The 16,965-nt window shown below is 41.5% G+C and overlaps 1 protein-coding gene across 1 annotated transcript in view; it reads left to right on the top strand.

Moving 5' to 3' along the window:
* Nucleotides 1-16,965, top strand: part of LOC122625098 (neurogenic locus Notch protein) — a 38,239-nt gene that overhangs the window by 10,207 nt on the left and 11,067 nt on the right. The window contains exons 2-5 of the mRNA XM_043804995.1: nt 3,312-3,393; nt 11,605-11,867; nt 11,949-12,153; nt 14,861-14,991. Of these exons, the coding sequence (XP_043660930.1) occupies nt 3,312-3,393; nt 11,605-11,867; nt 11,949-12,153; nt 14,861-14,991 (681 nt within the window). The remainder of the gene's footprint in view (nt 1-3,311; nt 3,394-11,604; nt 11,868-11,948; nt 12,154-14,860; nt 14,992-16,965) is intronic.

The raw sequence follows: 16,965 nt of genomic DNA, 5'->3' as shown, positions 1-16,965 counted from the left end.
TATATCTCCACTTGCTGACATTCTTGTTGATATGTTTTTGTTTTTTATTATTTTTTCTGTTTTTTTTTGCGCTTAGAGAAAAGCGTGAGAAATTTTTGGCCGTGGTTTGGCTTTTTTGTGTTTGTTGGTGTTTTTCTTGTTTTTTTTTTAGTTTGGTGTGGTTGCTTTTTGTTTTAGTTGTCGCAGCTGTTGTTGCTTATTATGCTGATAGCGTTTGCTACTTTTTCATTGTTGTTTTTTCTATTCGTATGTGTGGTAATGCGAAAAATTTAAATTCGATAAGCACCATTTTGTAAAGAAAAAACCAGCGGAGATATTTCATTATTGTCTTGGCTTCCTTTTTGCTCGTTTATAATTGTTTGATGTATGTAAATGGTTTCATTTTATTTTTTGGGCTAATTACAAGTGGTTCATTGATCCCTTCATGGTGCCGATAGTTGGTTTATTCCTTTTTTTCAGATGGTAAGGGACACTTTTTAACCTTTTATGTATGTGTATGCGAGAGCCAAATCCACAACTTGATTAATTATTAAAAAAAATGATATATCTCGCTCTTGTAACGTGCAACATTTTCTGTCGTCTCCGTGTCATTTTCATCGATCAATATCACAGATATTTGCAAGTCACAGTCACGCCTGCTTTCATCGGTGATTGTGAAATGTCGTGACTTTGAGAGATCCCCCCCTGGATTTGGCTTACTTTAACTATACGCCAGAGCTAAGCAAACTAAACGCCGACAATCTCTATTACACATATCGTTGAGCAAGTTTAATTAGGTCTTAAACGCGGTTTGAGAGCCAACTCAAGCAATTAACAGCTCATTTGTCGGAGGTGGAAAAGCGGAAAAGCGAAAAAGCGGAAAAGCATCTGCCTAAACGGCGCATAAATGCCGGCCAAAAGCGATTCCACGTTGATTTTACATGTGTGGTAAATCACACGCAATAAAAACGCTCCGATACTCGTAGTGTATACCAAAAAAGCTAGCTGAAAAACTGAAAATCTTTTCACGCTCTGTCGATGAAGCGTTGAGTGCCCATATGTGGTTTCTCTGTCCCTGTCTTTCTCGCCTTCCCTGCCGGCAAATTAATTAAACAGAGCCATAAGCCCAAGCCACACCTCACGAAAAATACAAAAAAAAAAAAAACCCCATTTAAGCTCGGTGCCCATCGAGTGATCTTTACCTGGAATGTGTATAATTCAATTTCGGACCTATTTGCCCATTCCACTTGGGCACTTTTGTCGCACATTTGTCGCTCATCAGATAGTTAGTTAGTTAGCGCTAATATATTTCAGTTTTAATAAGATCGGCAGACCTATCAAAAGTTGCTTGCCAACTGACAAATCAATGGGATCACATCAAATGTTCCAGCTTTGGTAAATCTAATGAGATATGCATGCTGCACCCACAACACACTGACTCTGCACTATTTTCATATCTGTTTTGCTGCTGGATTTGTGGCACTTGTCTGTTTTTGCATCTGTATTTTGTTGTTGTTTTTTTACACTAATTGAGGTCAATTAGTTTACAAACAAACGCGGCCAACGAAGACAATCAAATGCAGAGCAACATCTGAGTATCTGAGCAACTGAGCATGCTGCAATATTTTTCCTTTTGCATAAATTTCTGCAACATTGTGCACACACACACTGCTTGTGACTCAATTTAAAGTTATCTCTTTCTTTTTTGCTTCCTCGCCGCTTTATTTATGCATTGTCATTAGCCAGTTAATCAGGCATATTGTATATATATGTATATCTTTGGGATTTATGCCACGTCTTGTCCACAAGCCATCGATCATCAATGTTTAAAGGAGACGCAGACAGTGAGCGAAAATGTGTGTATAAAATGCTTACAAAATCATATTTTTTTGGTCGTGCCGATTAACAAATATTTGGCCACTTTACAAAACTGTCAATATAAGTTCCATTAATTCTTGGAAATGTTCAATTTGTGCACTCAATTGGTGCTTTAGCTTTCGCTTTGGCTTAAGCCTTTTTGCATTTGATTTGATCTGCTGCTCGTGTATGCAAGGCGGTACAGTGGCCACTCATTGTGTGTGTTTAGGCACACATCTACCATCGCCCCACTGTCACCTCTTGCCACGCCCCGCCGCCCACAGCCCCTTTGGGCAGACAAAGCGATTTATTTATCTCCGCCTGTCGGGGGCAATCAAAACTTATTGTCGTCGCCGCGATTCGAACCGAAATAAACCAAACCGCATGTCAGAACTCTGTGTTCTGCTGAGTTAGGAACCCCCCCTCCCCCTTCCCGATTTTATAATTTGTATTTTTTCTGAGCTTTTTCCAGCGCAGGAAATCGCCACACGCCCAATTAGCAAACACATATATAGCACAGTTGGGCGCAAGAGAATAGCAGCGAAGGTGTGAAAAGCGTTATAAGTGCCGCTTAAACCCATTAAAAATGCAAAAGATCTCGCAAACAATTTCATTTATACAAGCTATGGTAAATTGCGTAGAAGAAATGCAAATAATATTATTTCAGCAATATGTAACAATTTAAAATGGCCTACTATTCTGAGCCAATCTGTTCACAACTGATATACACTCGTACTTTTTCGTACGACTGAACCTGAGGAGGTGAAGTGAAATTGGGGGGCTTGCTGCTTGTTTGCGGCTTCGTTTGTTTAATTTTGTGTGCCACATATTTTTTTCAATGGAATAAGCATAATTTTTGTGTGCTCCTTTGCTTTTTTCTTCTGTGTGTGTCTGCCAGTGTGTGTGTGTGTGTATGCATAATAATAATTTGATTTGATTGCAAACGTTTCAGTTTTCTTATCCAACTATTTTTCTGCAGCGCTGGCCAGTTCAAGTGCAGTGAACTTTTTGTCTGTGATTGGCCACAATGATGATAATAATGATGAAGAGACGGTGACTTTGACATGCCGCCCGTTTGCCCTTAAAAGGCAGACACTACATATACGATACATATACGATCTCTCGATCTTCTCTTCTGCAAACAGAACAAGAATGTTTTTGATTCTCCCCCCTTTTCCCTGTGGCATGTCTCTTCTTCTTTCGTTCTTCGTTGTTCGTTCTTCTTGACTTCTTTTGCAACGATGTGGCATGTTAAGTAGACACAAATGGGCGACAAGTTAGCATGATCTTACAGATATGGCGGTTAGCTTTTGGGGGTGGGGCGGGTCAGTTGGGACAATGCCTACGTTAATTTATAGAACATTAACTAAGAACTCAGAAATAAGCTCAATTGGGAATGTTAGTACCTGCAACACCCAGTGTGTAACTTATATCAACTAGAATTGACAATAAACTTTTACCATTTATCCTTGCAGATATCGCGGCTTCCTGCACAACTGTTGGCTGCCAGAATGACGGCACCTGCGTCACACAACTGAATGGCAAAACCTACTGCGCGTAAGTAAAGTTACATGTTATTAGGATAATCTGTTCATGGACAAGCAGTTTAAATAGTTAGTGCTGCAACTTATAGTGATGATATAGATCACAACGATCTATGTGGCAAAACCAGACGAGTGGAGTATGTTCGTTGCGCAATTCTCAGTGGCATTTGCATATGTCAATCAAGAGTTTTTCAAGGACAAGGGATTTTGGTGTGCGTACTCCTTTTAATTTAACTCGAAATTCGTCTAGACAATAGGTGGGAAGTTGTTGTTCGGCCAGACAAAAGCGCCCGCACAATCTTCTGTCTTCCAGCCTGCGAAGTCTGCGGTCTCCAGCCTCCAGTCTGCAGTCTGCAGTCTTCGGTCTGCAGTCTTCTCAGCTGCGAATCGAATCAAATCGGGCTCGTTGTCGAGCGACATTCCTGGCAAATCGGTTTGAACCTAAACGAGAGTCTGGGAGTCTCTGGTTCGTGCCTTTAGCCCGGTTCGCATGATTTTCACTCGCCTCGTATTTCGTATTTCGATTTTCGTATTTTGTTTCCTCCGTGTGTTGTCTGTTATTTATTTCAGCATTTTGTCTTATTTTTATTATTATTTTTTTTCTCTTTCTGTTTTTTGTCTATTTCTCTCTGTTGTTTCTGTTGTCTCTGCAATAAATCAAATGCGGCCAAAACAAACGGCACGTACGCAACGCATAACTCCGTTTGAGTTATTATAAATAGAGAGTTTGAGTCCGTTCGGCGGAGAGTCGAGTCGAGCCGTTGGAACGATCGCAATATCCATATATTTTGACAGACTGTCGTCAACGATTTTTACGAGTCTGTGAAGCGGGCCGAAACCTACATGGCATAATTAAAAAAACCCATTGCAAGAACACACAAAAAAGGCTTAGATCGAATTGCATTCCAACCAGTTCGCGGCGAAGACTCATGCTTCGACTATTTCCAGCGACTCAGTTTTATTTGAGCTTTATTTCTTTTTATCCCACATCTGTTAAGTCAGCAAAGGGATAAAACGGAAGCTATGGCAAATGATAATATCCGAAAGTTGGCTTTTGTGGTTTTAAAAATACATTTTTTTTGTACAGCTTTTTTGTTCGGATCGATGGATTTCTAAACTGGCTCTTGTGTTTCGCGCGTACACTAATTTTTATTTGCCATTATTTTTTGTCTTTTATTTAATGTTCGGCTCAACTGACTCATCACAAAACGAAAAAAATATAAAAAACATGAAAAAACAGTTTCATACATCAAAAGAAATTCCCGCCGTAAAGGGGGGCGCTGAGGGGGCGTGGCCCGGCCAAAAGAGATGCTGCTCATTAACATGTTATAAACCGCAAGCGAGAAAACGATTTTTTCTTCGCCTTTGTGGCTCCTTAGCCATATAAATCAAACTCATTGTTCTGAGATGGCAGAGACAAAATTGAGACCCCCGACTACATGACATTTGACATGAGCAAAAGGCAAAAATAGTTGTGTCGTGGTCGGTCGGTCGGGTCGGTCCACTCAAAACGAAAACCAAACTGTGTTGGCAATCAAGTCAATTAAACAAACAAGCTGGCAGGCGGAAAAGCGATCGCAAGAGCCGTATAAAAGCTAAGGTTTTGTGGACACAGACTTTTGCGCTCTGCCAACCAGAGCAATTCCAAATCAAGAAAATGTGGTAAATGGATCAGCAACGGATCAGTCGTAAACGATCCGAGGATCAGTTGTTGTGGCCACAAGACCGAAAAAATCAGCTCTAATAGCTCAAGCTCAAGACAAAAGTTCAAAGCGATCTTATCGCCAAATCAAAAAACAAACCAAAAAATGGCTTCAAGAAAGAGAGGCCAGCACATACACATACACATGGCCATTGGCTTGATCGTGCCTTTGATGATCATCGCAAAACCAAAACCAAAACCAAGGCAAGGCAAGGCAACTAAAAGAAAGAGCTAAGCAAAGTAAAATAACCCACGAATCCCGCGAGATCCAAGAGTCTGCTGCACAACAATATATGTATGTATATATAAACGAAACAAGGAAAGAAAAAAACTAAACTGGCATCTCGCAGTTTTAGGCTAAGAGCCAAGCGCTTTTATGTAATTGCCCAAAGATAGTTAAAGAAAGAAAGAGCAAGCCAGGATCGGTTGACATGTGTAGTCTCTGTGGGCAGAGAAGTGAGTTGGCCTGGCCGTCGGGGAAAAGCTAGAAAAACTCTGTTTACAACGAACGCCAAGATCTTGCCGATCGAAAAAGGCAAACTGATCGGCCATTGAAACTGCGGCTGTGCTGTTTTAGAACTCAAACAAGATCAGCTTCAATCGATTGTGGAAGTAAATTTAATGAGGAAGTCAAGAGCGCCTAAATTAACACTCAAAATGTGAACATTTCGCAGAAATGGAAAACCAAACCCAATTTAATAGGGTATCTAATCAAATCACGTAACAATTTCTGGCAACTTGAATTGAATCGCAATAAAACATTCATGCTCAGACGTATTTAATCTTCAGAAAGTGAATTAACCGTCGAGTGAGAAAAGTTCGTTGCCTAAGTCTTTTGTTTTCCAGACGTGGCATGTGTGCGTGTTTCTAAATGCCCACACACACACACGAACGTTCGCCGCAGGGGAATAATTTACGTTTTTATTTGAACTCTTGGCTCACACGCTTTGCACTTGAAAATGTTCTTTGCTTTCTACCTTTTGCTCTTTCTCGTTCTTGTTCTTGTTCATGTTCTCTTTCTTTGCTTTTTGATGTCTTGTCTTTTCATTTCTTTTCTTTTCTTCTCGAAAAGTGAAAAAAGGGGAAAAAGCATTTCCAGGCTGCAATTACTTTAATTAACTGATCATTAAGCACATTGGCCATGGGGCTCGATGCTCAATGCTCGATGCTCGATGCTCTATGCTCTATGCGCTGGAAATGTGTGCTGGAAATGACAATGGAAAAGCCAACATTTCATCTGTGCTGGGATGACACATTTAACTTGCGGCAGCAGGGCAGCCATTTTTATTATATATCTCTTTGTATATATATAAATATATATATGTATATGTATATATGATGTATATGTGTACATCCTTCGGATGTTCGGCTAAAAACTTGTTTGCAACCTGCTCTGATTGCTTTTCTGTGTTACACAAGCTCGAAAGAAACAAGGGTCTCGAGATGCGGAGGCCGAGGAGCTTTTGGGCCCATCCCATGAGATCTTGACTGCCCGAAAAGCGTAGCGAATATTTATTGTGCATTCCGCTTGCATTTTACATTCTTCACGAGGAGACCCTTTGCTCCCTTTTTTTTTCTTTGTATATGTGCACATATCTATATGTAGATGTATATGTGCTCTGTTTTTCTCGTATTTTTTTTATTTAATTTTTGTTTTTTTGCAGCCAAGGCGTTGGCGTACAAAATTCCTTTAGCCAGGTCTCGTTGCCTCTCTCTTTGGTCAAATTAAAACGTTTTATTGAAACTCAATTAAGTTGCGCATTCTCACGAAACGCTGAAGATGGTAGACCAAGTTGATGATGATGGTTGGATGGATGGATGGATGGATTGTTGGGTTGGTTGGTTGTTTGGTTGGTTGCTTGATGGTGAAGAGAAGAAGCGTAGAAGAAGGCATAATGTTAATTATTCGAATGTGGAATGATGCATTACATAAATCTGAGCTTTGTCTTCTCATAACTCAAATGAAAGATTTTCCCAGGCTTGCATCTCTTAATTATGCACATATGGAAAAATACCTTTGGCTTTTCTTCTACTGCCAGCGACAAATCGTTTCAACACACCTCATCCGCAAGTCGACCAATCACATATCAAAATTTGGTTTTAGGTAACTTTTCTACAGCACATCGCATGTTGATTTCTATACTTGTATATCAACTTTTGATTCAGAGAAGTCACATCACAAATATAACATGGCTCTATCAGCTATATGATGGTTTTTGATGGGAAAAAGATTGGTTTTCTGTCGGGAACCCTTTCTAAGAAACAACGTTTATATTCAATGCTAAAAGACAAAACGCGAGCTTCAGTGAGTCTGGATGGACTTTTTGGGTGTTTTTATGCTATCATCAAATAGTTAAATTCAAAAATACTAAATTGAGTGCATGAAAATCGTTTTTATTGTCGATAGTTTAGATAGACCTCTATTTGCATAAAACAAACAAGTTGACAAAGCGAGACACGCCATCATAAAACCGTTTTTATGCTTCATATCGATAAGATGTTCTCCGCTTTATTAAACCAATAAAAGCTCAATAAAATCACCGTTCTGTATACGAGATTTTCGAATTTCCTTAAAGAGATATCACCACGTTGTGCAATGGAATTTGGTCAGGTATATAGGTATATTTCGTTACCTGGAAACTGGAACCTGTGTGGAAAGCGTTTGACGGACTAGTGTCAGAAAATGCATTTTTTTTACCTGCTCGGCTGGCGGACAATGGGAAATCAAACAAAAACCGATCCGAAGCATACCTCGAATCTTCTCTCCACAAAACCAAACAACAGCTGGAAATGGATGGATGGTTATGTAGTTAGATGTATGGAATGGTATCGTATCGTACATGGATGGAAACAGAACGGAAAGGAAATTTGTTTGGGTGTAAAATTTGTTGGTGTGGCCGCCGGGGTCACGCATTTCACTTCAGTTCGTTTTCCACTCTGTCCTCCCTTTTCCCATTGTTCTCGAACAGCTAAGCAAATACCACCACAAATGCCTGGGTGAAAGGAAGCAATAGATAAAGGTGCCGGGATAGGGAGAATCGGGAATCGAGAATTGAAATGGAAATACATGGACGTGTTGCACCTGCGCAGGGAAAAGCGAGCACATTTTCACGTGAAAACCACGGCTCAGCAAAAGCCGAAAAACCAAGAACCAAAAACCCGAGTCCATGTAATGTGAGAAGTGTGCTGCTCTAATACGTTCCCCTGTTCTCGCTACTGATCCTCCTTATGGTTTCATTCACATCATACTTTTCGCCGAGTTTTCGTTTGCAGGTGCAGTAAACAAAAGCTACCATGAAATTGAAATCAGATTGGAAAGCACAAGTCGCCTTTTAAAGACCCTAGGAACGAATATTGTAGAGTTGGGAATCCATCATGGGAATCCCAGCCCAAAACCAAATCGATTTAATGAGATCAAAGCTAAGTAGGGAAAAGTTCAGTTTTTTGATAAGAACAGTTACAAAGTAAGCCTTTCATGTAATTTGCATCAATAGCAAAAAACCAAATCCCATTCAGACAAATTGATCAAGTCGAACTAATTGGTGCAGTCTTATCAGCTAATTAAACAAATGAGACGACTTTGGAATCTTTGTAGAGTGGGTCTCGGTAGTGTTTGTGCGGTGATAAGCAGTTTATTTGTTGTCAGGCAATCCCCGCACTCCACTTACTCCACCGCCGATCCTGTAATAATGTGCTAAGATCAGCAGAAAGCACAAGCAGCTGAAAGTGCATGTATGAATACATTATTATTCGTGAATGTGGCTTTGTTTGCGCCTGCGCACTGTACATACAAACAACATTTGAAATCGATGAATCAAGTTTGGAAACTACCGTTTATTCACCGACCTAGATATAAACGTTAGTTTGCATTAATTGTGTAATGCTAGTGAATTTTCGAATCAGTTTTTTATAGGTAATATTTTGAGTGCTGAAAGGGTTTTTATAGCAGTGCACAAGGCGTGTAAATTGCACTAGGGAAATTAAACACTCGAGAGATAAACGCAGAGTCGAGAGGAGTTGTCTTTCGATCTCTGTGGAAGCCATATATAGCCATAGAGTGGTCGAAAACCGATGAATGATCATCGGGCGATGACATTAAATCATTTGCCTACAAGCCATGAGTCTATGGCCCATACCGCCGCCCCTCATGTAGCCCAGAAATCCATAATCCATAATCCATTCGATACGAGCTGCTGTGGTTACCCATTCAGTCGAGCGATCGTGAGAAGCGAATATAAATATCTATGTATATAGATGCATATCTATGCATATTTCATATTCACTCCATGCAGTAGTTATGATTGTGAACAATTTCTGTCCCGATCGCCGACCGCAAATTGAGTTGGAAGCGGAGATACGGATGCAGAGATGCAAAGATGCAGATACAATGATCTGATCCAATCGTAGATAGTAGATTTACACAGCTAATGCTCTCTTCTCACCAGCAATTGTTTGCTCATAAAATAGAATAGAATTTTAGAATCGAATAAAGCATTTTCGCCATCCATTTCTTGCCCATTTAAAATTCGATTTGATTCCAGTTCGCTTCCTTCACGTGACAGTGGGTGACTCATTCCCTTTTCGGCCAACTGCATAAAGGAGGCTTAAAACAGATCAAGGGGGCATAGAGGGGCGTTGAGCTGGGGAACAGGAGATAAAGCCAGCAACACAACACACCACACACACACACACACACACACAACAACACACACTTACACACAACACACCCAGTGGCTGCCTTGGTTTATTTGCCAATGCGAGTCACGTTTTCTGCCAGCCGTCTCTTGCTCCCCCTCAAAACAAGTTAGCAAGCGAGCACTTGGAGCTCGAACTGAAAACTCGGCTTGGCCTGTGTATAATTTATATTACATTAATTTTTCCATCCAACATTTTTCCCTCTCCTTGGGCAGCAGCAAAAAAGGCTGACACCACATTTGAATGGGCCTTCCCCTTCACCCCTCGGCCACTTCTTCGCCTTTTCCTAACCATCGTCGATTTTGTTTCTCATTTTTGGCCAGGTTTTTATCAGTGGGCCAATATCGACTAAATACCTATACGACCACTTTGCGCAGGCGAAAAAGTCACTGCAAAAGACTGAAAACTCAAACTCAGTTCATCTCAATGCATTCGATTAATAGTTGTATTGAGATTGTTCAATAATGAAAATAAGTTATTTTTAAAGCCCTTTTAAGTAATTTCTTCCAGTGTGCCAACGCTTTTCACCGCTTTTCGTTGGCCATTCTCTAAATTCTGGCTTGAAAATTTGCAAGCTGTCTTCTTCGATTGCGATCGACAGACTTTGAGGTTGGGCAGGGCCTGCAAAGGGGATCGCCACAAATTAATGCTAAATCTAAAGCATTTTCACACACTTGTAACGGGAAGTAGCAGCAGCAGCAGCAGCAGCAGCAGCATCGGTAGCAACGACGCCTGCCGGCTGGACCATCGGCAGCATCATCTCCATCGGCTTTCAGCTTGGTCAGCAGCCGCCTTAATGATTATTCATTGCTTGTTGCTGGTTGTTCGGTATGTTGCTGCCGTGCTGCCTGATGTTGCTGTTGCCACTGCCACTGCCACTGCAACTGCAGCAGCAACTTTAGCAGCAGCAGCAGCAGCAATGCGTGTAATTTTCTCATTGCAGCCGATGAAGAAGCAGCAGCAGCAGCGACGGCAAAAAAATTTAATATGCAATCAAGATCGCGCACAAATTACCGTACATAAAAATTGTTTTCTCAAGGGAAAAGTAACAACAAGCAGGCATAATGTTGTCGTCGAGCAGCAGCAACAACAACCACGTCGTTGCAGGGAGTGGAGAATCGGCGAAAAGAGAGTTTCCAATGGGAAGAGCAGATATTGTTCCATCATTGTCATTACTCAACCAATTTGTATTATTTTTTTTCGATGCTTACACCAGAAAATATTGCTTATGGGAAACTCATTGGAGCGATTTGTCTATGACCGCGTTGCCTACAATGTTTTCATCAGTCAGTCAGGAGACTATGTATGTATATACACAGAACAGGGATTAAATACAAATGCGTTCAGCGCGATAAGTTTAAGAGATCACCTTCGTTGCGATGGCCCATCTGTCGCTCCAACTTGTCCACGTCCAGCCATGTGAAAGTGGTCCAAAGGAGCTGCAAGAGCTCGGGCGGAAATGAGGCTACTTTGTCAGCTTTAACACTTTGGAGTCCATCGTTTGGGAGTCGAACTGTGGGATTTATCAGGCGGCGCAGATCTGGCTCCTGACTTTGGCCAACTAAGCCGACAAGTCGATAAACTGGCAACTGGCAACTGGCGAACGATATGTGGTGAAATCACTGCGGGAAAAATCATAAACCAGTGGGAATGTTGCTGATGCACTGTGTACTTCCTGCACGGCCGCCACTCTGCTTTTTTCTTTGAGTGCAAATAATATGTGTCGGCTGCCGTCACATTGCTCCCATTCAAATCGCCACCTGCAACCCATTTGAATGGCAAACCCGCTAATCCGCATCCATCTGTATCTATCTCTATCTATTCCAGATGCGATTCACACTATGTCGGCGACTACTGTGAACACCGCAATCCGTGCAACTCGATGCATTGCCAGAATGGCGGCACCTGTCAGGTGACCTTTCGCAACGGCCGCCCGGGCATCTCCTGCAAGTGTCCTTTGGGCTTCGACGAGTCCCTGTGCGAGATTGCGGTGCCGAACGCCTGCGACCATGTGACCTGCCTCAACGGCGGCACCTGTCAGCTGAAGACCCTGGAGCAGTACACGTGTGCGTGCGCCAATGGCTACACAGGTGAGTCAACCGGTGTCAACCGGGAAAATGTTCCCTCTCCAAAATGAAATCTTACCATTCACCACTCTCTATATTCAACAGGCGAACGTTGCGAGACGAAGAATCTGTGCGCCAGTTCTCCCTGCCGGAATGGAGCCACCTGCACCGCCTTGGCCGGAAGCAGCAGCTTCACATGCTCCTGTCCGCCGGGCTTCACGGGCGACACCTGTTCCTACGACATCGAGGAGTGCCAGTCGAATCCCTGCAAGTACGGCGGCACATGCCTCAACACCCACGGATCTTACCAGTGAGTACAGCCAGCCCCTCTACATCCAATTACCATTGAACATCTTTGAAATATTTATGGACACACACAAAATCTAGATATTGCTGTTTAACCCATCGATTACACATTGAAAACATCGTTCCCTTCAAACGAAACAAATCGGTCGACATCGAAATGCCGCCTTGTGTTGTTGTGTGTGGTTTATCAAATCGAATCGCCGATTGTCAATAAATCGAATTGTCAGCGGATGTGATAACTCAACTTGCCGCTGACAAGTGCAAATTGTTTTCTCTGTTCGACAAAAGATCGAACACGTCTGATTCTTTGTGCCCCCGCCGAAAAAAAAACCACAAATCCCCGAAATCGATAACAAATCATCGTTTGCGAAATGATTAGCATATTTATCTAAAGCTTGGCCGCTTTGGCTGACTTCCTTTAATTAATGGCAATTTAAGAGTAATAATTTAGAAAAATCTCATTTTATTTCGATTTTGTGGCGATTTGCATAGCTTATTGAATTTCGTTTAGGCCAACAACAAATTGCCCAATTGGCCCCAACAACATTTCCACTCTAATTAAAACACACAAAACGCGATCGCGACCTATAGAAAATGAGTCGTCGAACAAAAGATCTCAAATTTCCGGCGATCTTTTGTCTAGAGACTAAACACACAGCGTTTTACTCTTTTTTGTTTTTTTTTGGGAACTGGTTCAGGCACGTAAATTAAATTACTTCGTTTACGTTTCATTTTTGGCTTTTTATTTTGGGTTTTGTGTCAGCTTGAAATCATTTGCATTCTTAATTTGAAACACACAAATTATCCAAAAGGGTGCGCGGAAGGGGGAGGGGTGTGTAGGGAGGGGGGCATTTAAATATATCTTTACTAAAAACCATTTGGGCTGAAAAGTGCGATGTGAACATGTGTTTGCTGTTTGTTTTAGTTTAGTTTGACTGCGGATGTTTTCAAAGCAATTAGCATACACTTGAAATAATTAGCTCCAAACGCAATTTTGAAACATTGGGTGGGATTGCGATTAGGATTAGGATTAGGATTACATTGAGATACGCCGCATTTTGGTCCTTTGGCTTTGGTGTGTGGCTTTAAAATGAAACAAATCCAAGATAAATCGTTGCGATTGGCAAGTGAATGGGGGGCCTAAATGATCTTCTGCCACTGTTGAATGGCTGGCAGGGCAATTTGCATAAATTTCATATTTGATTTGGGGACTTTATGATGTTTCTATGCTAAACGCGGCGGCCAAAGCTTAGTCATGCTTTAGTTTATGAGGTTTTAGGTTTTGTGTTTCGTTTTATTTTGGCAAAGACAGCGATTTTATTTGTCAACTGTCAGTTGGTGGGAATTTATTAATGGAAACAAACTGTCGAACACAAGCAAATAATTAAGTGAATAGGTATAGGTAATAGGTATTCGTGATTCGTTATTCATGGCAATTGGAATGGACCCATTTCCATTGAATATTGAGCGGTTTAATGCATGAATAATTTTCAAAGGTGAACTGAATTTTTTTCAAGCGCACTGCATGCTAATCATTTCTTTGCTTCTTAAATATCTCCAACTCAAGCAGCTTTTTAGTTAATAGAAAAAAGGGAATCGTGATTCATAACGTGTAACATAAATAATTGAAATCTGCGCAGATTTCACTGGCTCATTAAGAGCCCCACACCCAACCACAACAACAACAACAACAACGAAACAAAAAGATCCCGAAATCCGAACTTTATTCGAAAGATACGAAAAATAAAGAGTGGCCCTTGGGCTATTGGCCTGCTGAATTTCACATGTCAATCAAAAATCAATTTTTTTCGGAATGTGTTTCTGTTTTGTCTTCTTTGTTTAGGCAGGCACCGGCAATTTTCAATCCAATGTAATTTACTCAAAAACCTCTTTGGGGAGATGGGAAACATAGCAAGAGAATGGGTGGAAATCGCGCGCTGTTTCTTCGAAGAATTGAGATCCCCAAAGAGTTCTGTTTTGGCCATGCTGCTGGCTATTTCAAGAGCTGCTCGTTGGTGCCTTTTAATTGTTTAATTTAATTAAATGCTCTTTAATGGTCTTAATTAGCGCTGGGAGGGGCGTGGTCTTGTCCATTGGCCTTTTAAGGTGCTCCCATAGGCGGCCAAAGCACAAAACACAAAACCAAACCAAACTCGTTTTAATGGCTGAAAAACATCATTTCTCAAGAATCCCAGTGCAGTTGGAGTTTCGGTACGGCTTACAAGGCTCACAAGCAAATTAAGTTTAAATCACATTAAAAAAAAAACAAAAAACAGAAAAAAAAATATACGAACAGTATAAGAATGAAAGAAGAAGCGGCAGTACGAAATCAAAGTGAACAAAAACCCGGCCATAAAAGAGAGTCTCAGTGAGAGAGAGGGCGAGATACTCCACTGAAGTTTTTTATAATATATCATTGGTTTTTTTTCTTTTGGTTTTGTGGTAACCGAAAAACCGGTCGAAACTCCTCTAAGCAATACAAGCACACACACACACACACACACACTCCCGCTCGAATTAAGCCCCCTCTCGGATTGAGATACAAATCCAGATCCCGAATCTGAATTCGAACTGCAAAACGGAAGTTGAGGCCAGGGACAGATTTTATGGTTTCCCTGGCCTGGCAGTAGCCTGGCAATCTGGTAGCCTGGTCGAGTTTAATTGGTGTTAACCCGCGTTTAATTGCTCTTCTCGCTTCTGTGCTGTTCTAGGTGCGTGTGTCCCACGGGCTACACGGGCAAGGACTGCGACACCAAGTACAAGCCCTGCTCGCCATCGCCGTGCCAGAATGGCGGAGTCTGCCGATCGAACGGTCTGTCCTACGAGTGCAAGTGCCCCAAAGGTGAGTGCTAGTTATTAAGCCAGGTTATTGAGAATATGTAAAATAAATTCGTCTACAACGTTACCAAAAGCAATGCACGAACCATCAATACAATCCAAGTTACGTTAGTTTCCTTCCCCTCAATCCACCTTAAATCAAAATTATTGGACACCAAATTGTAATATAGTATAACTTCGTTTTGCTGACTACCCAGATACCAGATTTCATATTCCTAATCCGACTCACAGCAAAGTTACGATGGGTTTTTCACCTGAGGCTTTGAGTTCTCAGCAATCAGGAGAACGTTCTCAGCGCCTATCGATAACCAGTTATCGATGATGGTGAGTCATGACTCATGACTGGCCACGAGCCAAGTGGGGAGGGGACGGCAGTAAAGAAATAGTCGCCCACGCCGAAGTATCTGAAGTAGCTGCCACAAGGGGCAAACTCGTTTGTCAGCTGAAAACCCCTTTGCCTACTCCTGTTTTTTTTTTTTTTTCGACCGGCCCAGCATCATTCATCAGTTTTTTTTGTTGACTGCAACTTTTACATTGCAGCCCATTCCCAGTGCATTTCATTCCATTCCACCGTTCCGGGCGCATTACAAATTTAAAGATCGTGGCCCCATCACACCGCGTCTTTCTTCTGTTTCTTCTGCAGCTTCTGCAGCTTCCTCTCTTCTGACGGTTTGGGTTTCTTCAGCTTCTTCAGCTTCCTTGGCTTGGTCGCTAGTGTTGCATGACCTCCTTAGGGCGTAACTGTGCTTAAGCATCCAATCCGCCCCGCAGATCATGGGTAAAAGTATTGGTCGGTGATGCGAGTGGATGGCCCAAGAAGACGGGGAAATGATAGCCTCTGGAATTGGCGCAATTTTCGCCGAGATTTGCTCACTTGAATGGCTTTTCTGATGTTTAACCGCCTGGACATGACTATCTGACTATTCAAAACTGAATGGACGAAGCATGCTGCGTACCAAAAATAGCAGCGGAACCCTCTATACAATCGAAGTTACGATAGGTTACCCACGGAATGGGATCGTTTTGAGACGGCTCATTTGGTTCAGCTTAGTCACACGTTTCCTTTAAGTTACACTAATTGTTTATATTCATATTTTGATTTATTTTTTGCCTTTAAGCGCCGCTTCAATAGTTTTCCTCTTGTTTGTGCTAGATTATATTTAAGGTTTTCCTTGTTACTTTTTTGTTGCCCTCAACTTGTTTTCCCAGCCAGCAATTTTTTTTTTTTGTGAGTTGCCGCCCGCTGCTGTGCTTTGAATTTTTCTTTATTTTGCATAATGAGTGCAACTCCGACCTGCCCCTCCCCCTCCCATTAGGTTTTTTGCACTCTTATTGCAACGTGATGTCCACAGGGCGATTCGTGTCGTGTCGGTTTCGTTGTTTGGTTGTTCGCTGGCTGTTGTAATTCGGTTGGAATTGCCCAACATTAGCCAACAACCCAAGTTTAAAAAACAAAAAAGCTGAATGCGAAAAAGGCGTTATAACATTTCCCAGAGCAATAAATATTGCAAATTCCAACTTTGGTCACACTTTCACACGATCGTTACAATCATGCCTCAAATGAAAAGCAAGCTTCTATGCAGTTACTATATGTAATTGTTCAGAGTTCAAAAGGTTTATTTCTAGGCTTATAGGGATTATATATACAAATTGTTTTTTTTTTGTAGTGCGAAACATTCCCACAGAAACCGAAATGAATACGATTGCATTTTCCGCAATAAATATTGCCAATTCCTGTTTAGATTCCTATTTTGTCACACGATCCCCGGCTGATCCGAACTATTTTGCACTTTTCATTCGCGCTTTCTGGCTCATTAGAATTTTTGATTGGACGCAATTAAAAGGCCAGACGAAGATACAGAGCGAAGCTTATCAAATTGTTTTAGCTCCCCTCGCTGCAGTTTGTGCAGCTTGTAAATTGTCGTGTGCAATTCGCATCAATTGAAATGAATTAATTGAAAATTGCACACAAAACACA

This window comes from Drosophila teissieri, chromosome X, assembly GCF_016746235.2.
Source record: "Drosophila teissieri strain GT53w chromosome X, Prin_Dtei_1.1, whole genome shotgun sequence".
NCBI classification, from domain to species: Eukaryota; Metazoa; Arthropoda; class Insecta; order Diptera; family Drosophilidae; genus Drosophila; species Drosophila teissieri.
The sequence above is the reverse complement of the archived record's forward strand: the minus strand, read 5'-3'. Positions and strand labels throughout refer to the sequence as shown.